The sequence below is a fragment of the Carassius carassius genome, chromosome 39, assembly GCF_963082965.1.
Source record: "Carassius carassius chromosome 39, fCarCar2.1, whole genome shotgun sequence".
Classification (NCBI taxonomy): domain Eukaryota; kingdom Metazoa; phylum Chordata; class Actinopteri; order Cypriniformes; family Cyprinidae; genus Carassius; species Carassius carassius.
The window spans coordinates 19,712,874-19,725,881 of NC_081793.1; the positions used below are offsets into that span (position 1 = coordinate 19,712,874).

At 37.3% G+C, this 13,008-nt stretch overlaps 1 protein-coding gene across 1 annotated transcript in view; it reads right to left on the minus strand.

Moving 5' to 3' along the window:
* The window catches only part of atrnl1b (attractin-like 1b), a 109,082-nt gene that overhangs the window by 58,167 nt on the left and 37,907 nt on the right, over positions 1 to 13,008 (minus strand). The window contains exons 16-21 of the mRNA XM_059531095.1: positions 12,679 to 12,892; positions 12,371 to 12,559; positions 9,288 to 9,506; positions 8,449 to 8,586; positions 6,321 to 6,414; positions 148 to 200 (exon numbers count right to left, since the gene is read on the minus strand). Of these exons, the coding sequence (XP_059387078.1) occupies positions 148 to 200; positions 6,321 to 6,414; positions 8,449 to 8,586; positions 9,288 to 9,506; positions 12,371 to 12,559; positions 12,679 to 12,892 (907 nt within the window). The remainder of the gene's footprint in view (positions 1 to 147; positions 201 to 6,320; positions 6,415 to 8,448; positions 8,587 to 9,287; positions 9,507 to 12,370; positions 12,560 to 12,678; positions 12,893 to 13,008) is intronic.

The window sequence follows — 13,008 nt, forward strand, 5'->3', positions numbered from 1 at the left end:
CATGGTCATTTTCGTCCAGGTTTCCCAGCATCTTAAGCACCCCGAGTCTAATTTCATTAAATGGCAGCCAGCCTCTGAGTTTTAAAGTGTCTGCAGTCAGATGGATTTTCAAGGTACAACAGGTTTTCTCAAATAGAGCATACTCACAGTAACAGGTTCCTCGGAGGGGGTTGCCAAGGTAACGGTTTTCTGAGTCACAACTGCAGAGTGAAAACAACTATTTAGATGAAGTGCTTCAGTAACGAGACAATGCAACATCTGACACACTAATCTGAACATGCAATTGTCAATAATTATTAAACATTAAAAATAAATGGACTCTGAATAAAGAAAACAAAAAGGTTGTTAATTGAAAAAGAAACAAATAAATAGAATAAAAAAGGAAAAGATCAATATGTTTTGCTAAGTTTAATTTGCTAGGATTTTTTTAAGGGTTTAATATTTTTAGCAGAGGTCATTTTAATAGTTGTTTTTATCTGTACATGTGTCTGTTTATCTGGGTTTTTTTTTTTTTTTTTTTGGCATGTCCATGTACACGTGCATATAAACATACATTTCCTTACTAATGACCAACTAGACAACCAACCACATACCTAATTTTGTAAATATGTTTTTTTTTTCATATGATTGCATTAACTAAAAATGTACACTATCCATACCCTCTTTATATTTATAAGTCTTAATTTAAACAATTCATCCACACAAGTTTCATCAAAATATCATTACCAGACATCTCTCTGGTGGCGTATGCAGGACTTCTCCAATCATTCAATCTGTAATGCCCACATCTCAGAAAACAATCAAAAACTGATGCATTGAACCAAGTCCCTGCCCTACCAGGGCTCAGCGATAAGGGTTTGTTTTTTACTGGCTCGGTCAGGCCAGTGGTTCAATTTTTACTTGCTCTACCAACATTTTCACTGGTCCTGAAAATGATATTAAAATAGTTGTTTTTATAGTTACTTTTGACCCCTGTTATCTTGTATTCTAATAAATAAACTTATATGATACCAACATTTTTGACACCAGTTAAATTTGATAATTCTTGATTCCAATACCACAGCAAAAACTACTAGCCTAAAAAATATAAAGTTCGTAACAGTTAGTAAATAAGAACAAATGAACAATTCACAAGCAACCGCACAAATAAAAATAAGAAAAACATTAAAGATTGCTTTAGGTTTGAATGTGTTCAAGTACAGATTACAGAAATGAATAATCAAGTGCATATTATCATTGCATATTCTTAACTGTATAAATTAAATATACATTCATACTTAATTAACATTAAGGACACCGACAACAGCTGGTAAATGAGGTCACTTTAAGAGACGATGCATGAATCCAATATGATATATATACACAATTTCTTTCTCAGCTGTTTATGTTCACTTAAGACATAATGACTGTTTTTGATGACACTTGCTATGTGGGGTATTTTCACATACTTCTGAATGTATTTGTCTGTTCAACTGCAATAAGACATGAATAAAACAAATTAATAAATAAATGAATTTTACAAATGAATGCACACAGAGCATTGTTGTGTAAAGTGTCTTTAATTTGTGTGGCAACTTCGGTATCTTTGTCCCTTTCCGTACTACAGATTATGTAATTCCACTCTGTTGTCGGAGTCCTTTATTTCCTCAGCTTCATTAGAGAGTGCCAGGAGACAGCCCAAAGCTTCCTTTACCTCAATCTCAAACATTCTAAACAATTACCACAACACTGTTGGCCCAACTCTCCACAAGCCTAAGCAGATTACACATCCTGTTGCTTTTCTGAGCCAGGAACTGATGGTCCAATTAGAGTCTGCATTCATTTGAGAGCACAGCTCTCTCACTTCCTCCCTCTCCCAACTACAATTTCGCCACTTCTACACTGGGAATTCACTTTCAATTCACACCATTGTCTTATAAACATATCTGAAGTGCAAATGTGATTAATCATTAAAGCTGCTTTTAACAAGTAAATTAAACTGTGAAAGAGTTTTAGTTAATGCAGAATGCCGGGCTCTGCTCTAGTTACTTTGGAGCTCATCTAAAACAGTGCTCCTAGTTCACATGCATTACAGCCAGAAAAATACTTTAAGTATGCAAATTAATTACAATTGTGCAGTCCAGCCAAATGTGGCTTTAGTGTTTGTGTTGTATGTGATGAATAAAATATGCACAAAATCATAAATAAAAAGGTTTCCATACTCCTCACAAGTTAAATGCAAAAACAAACAATCTGATTCACAAACAAATCCTGTAACTTTTAGCTCATTCTGGTAAAAGTTTTGTGCTTTTTAACAAGTAGTTTGGTAAATCAAAATTATGATAAAAAGTCAAATTTAAGCACATTAAAAAGTGTCATAATTACCACATTAAAAGCCATAATTATGACAAAAGTTGTTGATGACTTTTTCCCTTATAATTATGACTAAGCAACTCATAACTGCAGCACTTTATCTCATAATTATGATAAAAAAAAAAGAAAATCAACTTTTATCTTATATAATATCAATTTATGTCTGATGTTTTTTGTCTCTGTTTTTATTTTCAATTTTTTTTTTTATATTACATAATTAGTATGACTTAATTTTGACTTTTCTCATAAAGAGAGTTTTTTTTTATAATTATGATTTATCAAAGCATCATTTTTTTTTTCTTACATGGCTGAAATGGGCTTCCGTACCTATGACCCACTTATTTATCAGTTTATTTATTTGGGAGCAATTCTGATTTGTGAAACAAATTAAATCTGGTAATCTGGATCGACACCCAGTCATGTGATAAAAAAAAAAAAACACGTTTACCTTTTAAGTACACCTTCTAAAGTACATCATTCTCACAGTCACATATACTCAGACCTCCATCTCATACTGTAAAACTATTTGCCCTTAGCTTGCAGGGATCCACCTTTATCACAAGGAGCCGAAGCATACATACATTTTTCGAGTACACTTTTACCACGGTACAGAGGACACAGGAGAAACTGCACCACAGGCATTTTAAAACCTTTACGTATCAGTACCCTAGCCTTTAATCTGGATGGCATTTCAAAAATGACTATTCTCTCTCACCCATACACTGCAAATCAGAAGGAGAGGTTTCCAACCTTCATGCCAACATACACACAATGAACACCTTGAGGGCGGTGAAACATAATGCACTCTTACTCTCAGTATCTTAATTTAATCTCCAGTGAGAGCGCACAGACATGCTGTGCATGCTTTAATGCACTCTCTCTCTCTCTAGTGCCATCATTTGATCCCCATTTGGGTCACACCTGGAGTGCCGCAACACACACAACACACTCCATTTCACTCTATCATGATGATGATTGACTCTACAGTAATCAAGCATGTTTTTGCTTCAAACTGTATCAATTTTCTTTCTTTAGTCATGTGTATCTTTTCAAATATCTCTTGCTGAGCTGCCGTCTGATCGCAAAGGAGAGTGACGTGTTCTCTATGCTCTGAAGTCCCGCTCAGGACTGTGAAAGGAAACTTTGAATTACTCTTTCACAATGTCAGCGCACTAAAAGGGGGTCAGCGAGCAATCACTGCACCACATTAGGTCTTTAAAGGTGCTGTATGTAAGTCTTTGACTCTACTAAAGCATACAAATACCATAATATGTTTGCAGATATTTAAGAAACATGCTAAGTTAACATACTTGTTTATCTTAAAAACAATGCTACAGTCAGTTATTCTCCTTTGAAAATGTGTGTTCCGGGCAGGAATGTCAATCTTTGTTTTGGTTTGTGAAACACCCGCCCACTTCCAGTTTACCCAGTTGTATTTTGGCACTCCAGGTTGCCAGTTGGCGGAAAACACAGTGTATTTAATTGTATTCATCATCAAGTGCGCTCATTCCTGTTTCAAGACTGAGGAGGAGGGCCGAGTGAAAAATAAACCTCCCCAATATTTAAAATTTGGACTGCAATACCTAGTTCAACCACTCGGTCCTACATACAGCACCTTTATCAATCATTTTGAGTGTGATAGTATTTGTGCGTGAAAAAAAAGGTCCCGGTGCTTCATTACGGACCTCGTTATGAACGCTCTTGAGTAATGAGAGAGAGACAGAGTGTGAAGGAGAGGAATAAACAGGAAGCGGTAACAGCCATCTCAACTGTTCCTGAGCACTCATTTGTTCTTGTGATGAAGACACGCTTGCATACATTATCAATGGACCGGGCTTGGCCTGATTGGGTTACACAAAATTAAAAAAGCATCTACCCGCACGCACACTCACACTATAACTAATAGCAAAAGTGTGTGTGAGGGAGTGAAGTCATGACTTGTCACTTGTTAAGGAATTAAACTACACTGGTCACACACTATGTTTTTTGATCCACTAAAAGGAACTATTACCTAATAAGAGTCACTCGTTCAGGAATCTGGATACACCAGTCACACTCTATATTTATGATTTTCAAAAATGAGCAAACGCATGAGTCATTTGTTCAGGATTCAAAACATCACTAGTCACTTTCTATGTTTTTGATTTACTGAAAAGATCCAATTCATTAAAGTCCCTAGTACAGGAATTGGGACTACACTTGTCACACTATGCTTTTAGTTCACTTAAACAGTTCTTAAGATTCAGTCGTTTGGGAATTGAACAATACTGGGAATACTGCATTTGATGTTGCAGTGCACAGTATACTGCCAGAGCATTTTCACACAGAAGAAACATTGTGCAAGAAACATTAATGGAAACCGAATGGAACCGAACATCAATCAGTTATGGTATTAACAATGGAACCAGTGAAGTAAAAAAATATGTAAACAATGCTTTCTACGATACCTTCTCCTGACTATGGTGTACAGCTGTTGCTTTGTTTATAATGAAAATTCACTGTGGTGCCAAAAAATATAAAGTGAAAAGAGATCTACAGCGACAATGGACACAGTTTCCTGTTCCCTGCCATAAAACACTGTTAAATGATCAAGTATAAGCTCTTCATATCCCAGAGTTACATGTCAGCCTATAACAACACATTTGCTCTTTTGAGAGCACAATAAAAGAGCTACCATCCTCTGCTGTAGCTCTGAATGCAACATAGCAGCCCAGATTTCAAGCTGCTCACCAGCTTCTGTTTCTGTGACTGAAGTATCTGAGTGGGAAATTCAGTTCGCACCCACGTCTCCTAAATAAGCATGACTGGTCAACCCACTCTTTAGAATTTCTGCATGCACATATAACAATGCAGTGAGTGAAATGCTTGAGTTTCATTATTCTCAAAGAGGAATGGTCTCTCTAATAATCGCAAACACACGCCAGCACACTCCCACACCTCGCTTCCACCTCCATTAGTGCACACACGCAGACAAAATATGCTGCATCTGCAGGTCAGCTTTAGCCAAAATTGTGAGGACACAGAGTCAAGCTAAATGGAATGCAGGAGAGTTAAAGTGCCCCTATTATGGATTTCTGAAAATTACCTTTCATGCAGAGTGTAACACGGCTCTAAGTGAATGAAAACACCCTGCAAAGTTTTAAAATTGAGAGTGCACAGTGTATAAAGTTATTGTCTCTCGAAAGATATGGATATTTATCTTACAAAAATGCATTGATTCGAGTTCGAGTCTCGGGTCGGCAGGGATTGTAGGTTGGGGGAGTGCATGTACAGTTCTCTCTCCACCTTCAATACCATGACTTAGGTGCCCTTGAGCAAGCACCGAACCCCCAACTGCTCCCCGGGCGCCGCAGCATAAATGGCTGCCCACTGCTCTGGGTGTGTGTTCACAGTGTGTGTGTGTGTGTGCACTTAAAAGCAGAGCAAGAATTCCGAGTTTGGGTCACCATACTTGGCTGTATGTCATGTCACTTCTTTATTCTCTCCCAGGAGCTGTGTGAGGTACGTATTATTATGGATGCACACACTTAATAAATCTTCTGAACTGTTGACAACATCACTTGCGTATCCCCACTGAACGGCTTGGAGGCGCAAGGACAATTTTTAATATAACTCCGGTTCAATTCGTCTGAAAGAAGAAAGTCACATACACCTAGGATGCTTTGAGGGTGAATAAAACGCAGGCTAATTTTCATTTTTGGGTGAACTAACTCTTTAATGATTTAAGTGGTGTGTAGCTATTAACTATACTTTGGAAATATTCAGGGACAATGTCAATTGGGGTTAAAATAAATAAATTGCAATAAAAATATATATTATTTACTGAATAAGTATATTAATGTATTTCGTAAATTAGTATTTATTCTATATATATATATATATATATATATATTCATATATAAAATGTTTTCAAATAAAAGTATAGTTATAAAAATAAGTAAATGTTTGTATGCAGTAGAGGTACTTACAGCTGGCATTGGTCACCTTTGATACCCTTGGTGGTGCAAAAGCACTTGCCCGTCAGCACCTGGCACACGCTGGCATGGCCATTACATTTACAGGCTGAAAAATAAAAAGTTTGGGGGAAGCGGACAAAAATCGGAGGGGGGGGTGGGGTTGGGGGATATATATATAGAGAGAGATTAGAATTAACAGAAGGGGGAAGGAAAGGCAGAAAAAACATTGTGTGGGAACAGAAACACATAGAAGTACAAAACTGATCTACGAACACAAAGGCTTAAATTATTTATAATTTAATTAATGAAAACTGCAATTTAAAGAAAAAAGGTTGATTTCAATAAGGAATGAGCTCTTTTTATCTAAAAATAAATAAAAATACAAACGACTTTATTGACTCAAACATTCAAATTCAATTCAGTATCTTCAGTTTTCAGTACATCTGTTGGATCTATACTTCAGGTCAAACAGGCTGACAAAAACAGTGAGATAGGCTTATAAGGTGGTCCCTTTCTATTCTCAGGTTTTGCTCACAGAGAAGGGAGCTTTGCTGCATTAGATAAAATAAGAAAATCACGTTACTGTCCCTAGGCAACATCAATGATGGAAATCAAAATAATAAATTACAGAGCTTAACCATAGAGCGGCAAATGAACAAACATAATGGTAAATTCTCTTCATTCTATGTGCACTTAAAAATAAAACTAGTAAATAATCCTGGCAAAGCAAAAACTAAAACCTCTGAATTTAGTACTACATATTACAAAATGTAAAAACAAAATAACAATAGTTTGAAAAGGATTTATTAAATAACAGATTTACACATTTAAATGTAATTTTTATAAATTTACATGCAAATATATTGTTTATATTATATGAAATATATATTTTTGGATTTGTTTTATCTCACAGACTACCGTTCAAAAGTTTGGGGTCAGTGAGATGTTTTAATGTTTTTGAATTTAAATCACTTCTTTCAAAAACATCTTACAAAACATTTAAAAGACTTTTATGAACATTTCTCATACTTACCCTGCACTTGTGAATAATACTGTCTAATGTCCACATTGGCATTACTGGCATTTATGTGGGAGTTGTTGTGTTAATGTATTTGAAGAATCTGAATGAAATTCTGGATGAAATTGGTCTTTTTAGACTAGTGAGAAAGTTTTGAATTATGAGTTTCAATTAACTTCTATTTCAAAGCATGAGGAAAATGTAATTTCTTATTATATGACTCACTTCAAGATCATCAGTTCTGAAACTCAAAACAGGTTAAATGGCGTTCAGAAGATTTTTGCTATGGGCAAAAACATTAGCTTTAAGCGCCACAGTCTTTTATCTGTACTGAAATCCATTTTCCTTTTTTTGAGCAGTTGACTATAATTATTTCTAAAATAAGCTTTAATTCTACACACGCTCTTTACGCTGCACTAACACGGCTGCAGATCACTGGGTTCTGACAGGCTTTTGTCCGCTGTGCTAAACAAGCATGACAGCATGTATAGGGACCAATTCTATGTCTCTAAATCCCAGCATCCTGTAGGTCGTATTTCAAAGATCTATTGCTGATGTGCATATGAACATCTTTTGTGAGCTGGTCTGCTTTCAAGAAAGAATATGAATATCATATTTCTAAAGAACATGGGACATATGATAGTGTCTAGTTTTAGAACTGATGTTCCATCAAGTATTAAAGCAAAAGTGGCCTTGGGCAAGATTTCACAAAAACATTGAGGAAAACAACAAAGCCATTTACATACAAAAATATGCTGTAAATAAACATAAGACCTCTAAGGACTGCACTTTTATAATCTTTAAACTAACACATGTTTTGTGATCACTAGCTCTTAGTATTAAACTCTTGGTGGGGTAGAAGTACCATATTTGTGAACATAACAGTCTATGACAATATATTCTGTTTCACCTGGAATCATAGGCCAGTGCTGTAAACCGACATCTCCACGGTAAAAGAGAAAACATGTGAGTGCATGTCAATGTGTGATCTTACCCCTCGCCTCTGGCAGTGCAACCACCTCTATGACCTCACTATTCATTTCCCAGTTTGCTCTTATCTCCATTACTAAGCCAAATGGTTTATCAAAATGCCCCGTTAGTATCAGGTGCAAATATTCTCACCTTGGCACTTTCCGCCATTGGTTGGGTCTCCATGGTACCCGGCCAAGCATGTTTCGCAGTGGAGGCCAGTGGTGAGGTTACGACACTGCTCGCACACGCTGCCATTCACACACGTGCTGTGGCCATTGCACTGGCATGCTGGGAAATAAAAGTTGGTTTTTAGTTTTGAATTTTTTTTATAAATTTTGATGGTCAGAGATGACTCACAATGTTATTATATTATATATTATATATGTTTATATATTATTATTATATAAACTAAAGAATTGAAAACTTAAGGATATTCAAACTTCTGATGCCAAAAACCCTCAAATACAATGATCCCCTAGTGAGGGATCCCTCTCCTAAAACATGAAAGCAGCTATACATTTTCATATTTAAAATCCCATCTATATTGTGGAAAAATATTAAGAGTGATACAGTAAAGAAAACTAAATGAAACGGATACTTTGGATCAATTTGAATCATCCTTACTGTATAAAAGTAATAATTTCTTTATATACGGTATAATATAAAGTTAGCTTTTTTATTACTGTTAAAAACTACTGCTGGGATAAAATTATGACAGTTATTCTCACTACTTCTGATCAGGCTTAAAACAGTAAATTTATCACTTATAATTTACTATCACCTTAAACATAGTTCTTTAATTTCTTAAATGTACATATGTAAATATATATGTAAATACTAAGAAAGCCCATATAGTATTTCTTTCCCCCATCGTTTTTATATATATTTTTTTCAGATCACCCCAGGGGGTCCCCGGCTCACAGTTTAAAATCCCCCTGGTGTAACAAATTTAGTGTGCATGTGATTGTCTGAACGTGGGTGGTTCTCACCAGGGCACTGAATGAAGGCCCATTCAAAGCCCCGTTCTTTTGGGCAGAGCCCCGTCTCCAGCACCATGTCTTGACTGTGTCTGGAGTTGCTCTTCATGGGTCCACGATATGAACCCTCTATGCACTGCCCTCGGCCGGTGTTACTGGGGTCCCCACACCAGCCACAGTCAGGCTGCTCCAGACACAGACCACATGTACGCAAACCAGAGCAGTTCTGAGCTGCAATGACAAAAGAAAGAGATGAGAGGCCAAAGAGGAAAAAGCCAGCAGATTTTGAGAAATAAACATTGAGAAACAACAAAGGCATGCTTAAAATGATACTTTCAAGCTCTCATGGGGCATATATCACTCCACTGTCTGAGTAATATGCTCTCAAATACTACCAGAAAGTCCACTCTCCCCAAAAAGCACATCAGAGTCATATGCATCATCCTCTTTCGGTTTGATCCACCTCCCCGGCAACCAAATCACATCTCTTAGGATCTCAGTCCTCACAACAATAAGCTTTACAGACGGAGTGTGTTCAGGGTCAACATGATGGCAGCAAGAACAGTGAAAAAGCACAATGTTAGTCATTATGCTGGCAGGAGTTCATCGATTCTCAGCTGCCGGAGCTGACAGATTCTCAGCACCATATTATTTGATTCGGCATGCAATTAAAATATTTTGTTTAGGGGTGAGGAGATGTCTAGACGGATTAGCCATGGAAAACAGATGAGACAACTCTGGGAATAAAAATACATTGCTTCCGATTGAAAATAGTGAAGGCCCAAGTGTTTACAAACATAAATTGATTGGCACCCTGAAAATCAATAGACGTCATTGCCACTTCAGCTAGCAAATATCACTGGTTTTGAAATCACATGAAATCAAAACTGTAGCCCCCTTACTGGTCTTACAGTGTACAATTCAGTGATCAATACTATTATGAAGAAGAAGAAAAAATCTGCCTTCATAATCATTCATTAAAATTTATATCTGGCCCTGCCTCTGAAACAATTTTACTTTTCAGGTGACAACATAAAGCTTTCTTAGATTTTAACCCCTCCCCTACAGCCACTTGTCAAAAAAACAACAGCGTTTCACAATCAAAGCAGTTTTTAAAGGAACAGTTCACCATAAATTAAAATTCTGTTATTATATACTCACACTCAAGTCATTCCAAACCTGTGTGACTTTCTTCTATAAACAGATTTGGTTACCAATCGACAAGGACATGGTACAAACCGACTGTAAACAAATGACCTTTAGTCCACCCAAGCAGTGGCAGCAGCTGCCAGATTTAAGATCGAATTTATCAGACCGTTACAATATGGGGGTCGACACACACAAACTACCCACATGCCAGTACAAATCATTGCCACCTTAAAAAAACGCACACCTTCACAAGTGTGAATCAAACTCATCCAACCAAGCTCAGACAGAAACAAGGCACCCTGAACGAAGAAAAAGAAAAAAAAACATAGAGGGGAAAAAACCTAGCAGAAGCAGAAACAGATCTTTAAAAATGGTACTGACACAGGCCGAGGCTTATGGTGAAACGTTGAAACGTTAAGTAACCATCTCGGACAGAGAGATACATTTTGGTGACAAAAAGGATTCCTGAGCCATACAGATGTGCAGTACCACCTCCTTCTGGCAGAGAGCTTTTAATTCATTTACCATCAGACTGAGCATAATGGAAGTTCTATCAATAAGTCTAGACCTGTCATAAAAACAGACTACAGTTGGAGAGTGTCGGTGTGTCCCCTGTACACTTACCTCACTGACTATATTAAAACATTATGAGCACTTGAAGCCTTTAGTCTGGAGGACAAAGATGGCGTAACACAGGATATGCCCACAGCTGTGTAACAAATACATTGTCAGCAAACAAGCTGCATTTCAAACACACCGAATGTAAAGGTGAACTACACATCAAGCAAAGTGATAAATCAGGAACATTAAGGTATTTGAGGGATGTCAAGGCCTCTTTTGTAATATTCCCTGAGGAAAGTTCATGCCAAATGATGTAGTTTTCTCAATGTTTTTATCACTTAGCATTCCGACGTGTGCCTTAAGAGAGAACCCATTCTTGAGCAGCCAAGAGGGAAGAGGGAATGCTTAGGCAGACAAATTGGAACACTAATTGCACATTACAGGCGGATCAGAGGCCAAGCAGTTCAGCTAATGGAATAAAACAACAGATCTGATAGAGATGGAGAACCCACGCCACCCAGGCCGCTGACAGCCACTGATTGGTTGAATCTTTCTCTGAAAGGCTCCACAGAGCAACTTTCTCATCACTGAAAACGGTATCCTCACGTTGAAACCCTTCCAAGAAACGAGGCTAAGGGGTTTCTTGAGCGAACAGCTCTTGTAATTCAAGGTTTCATTTCAATGAACAAAATGTCATACCCCTACAATAATTTCCAAGTTCAAAAGTATTCCTATTAAGAAAAACAACAAGGAATCCTTATTAAACATTCTACATATAAATATTCATAAATAAACACTACTGAAAATTGTTTGAGGTCTGTAAGACTTTTTTTAAATGTTTTTGAAAGAAGTCTCTTGTGATCATCGAGGCTGCATAAATTTGCTTAAAAATGTAAATCAGCTAAATTTAATAAGTTTTCTAATTTAATATATTTTAAATTACATTTATTCATGTGATGACCCACCTAATTTTTCAGCAGCCAATACTCAAGTGATTTGGTGCTCAAGAAACATGTTTTATTGTTGAAAACAGTTGTGGTGCCTTATACGTTCATTATATCCTTTAACGATTAGAAAAGGTCAAAAGAATGGCTTTTATTTGAAAAATAAATCTTTTGTAATATTATAAATGTCTTTAGTCACCCTTGCTCAATTTCTTGCATCCTTGCTGGGTAAATGTATTATTTCTTTCAAAAAAAAAAAAAAATGGAAAAAAAAACTTCAGACCTCAAGCTTCTGAACAGTATAAAGTTACCAAGTTCTACACATTCTCCATCACTGCAATAAGTTAATTTCAGTGCTGAAAATGTAAAAAAACACCACAGATTCTCTCTGGGGCAGCTTATAAGCAGTGATGGCCACAATATGTAAATGAGGACACTCACACACGCAGTCTCCCGTCTGCCACTCCAGACACTGGCCGTAGGGAAAGGAGATGACGTAGGCATTAGAGTCCACGCAGCGTTTGGTGCTTCCACACCACATGCACTCCATGGCCTGGCTGGTGCAGTTCTCACAAGAGGTGCGCAGGGAGCAGGGCGTCTTACATGGGCGGGCGTTCTGGTTCGGGCTCACTGTAAGGGAGTAAATATGTATGAAGTTACTGAAAATGGAATGGTTATGTATCTCATTGGCTTATTTCCAAGCGTTCACTAAGAATAAAAGGGAATAGAAGAATGAATCAGAGACTCACCAACTGGTTTCTCACAGATGAGGCCGTCTGTGTTGGCAGTGCAGGGATTCGCCCTGAGGCCAGAGATCTGAGCTTTCTCGAGGTAAGCACAGAAGCCTGAATCATTGGGCTCACCGGGTAGCCACTGCAGAGAGGTGTTAGTAAATGAAGACATGTCCTCCCAGCCCCAGTATGACACGTTGATCTTCCTCAGGCCAACCCAGGGGGACAGTTTCTGCAGGACAAACGCAATGATTACATTTTGAACAGCGGGTGAGTCGATCATGATTATTAGAATCCAAGTGTTCACGGCCACTCAATTTGTTTTAAGGAATTACAGGGTTTCTGCAG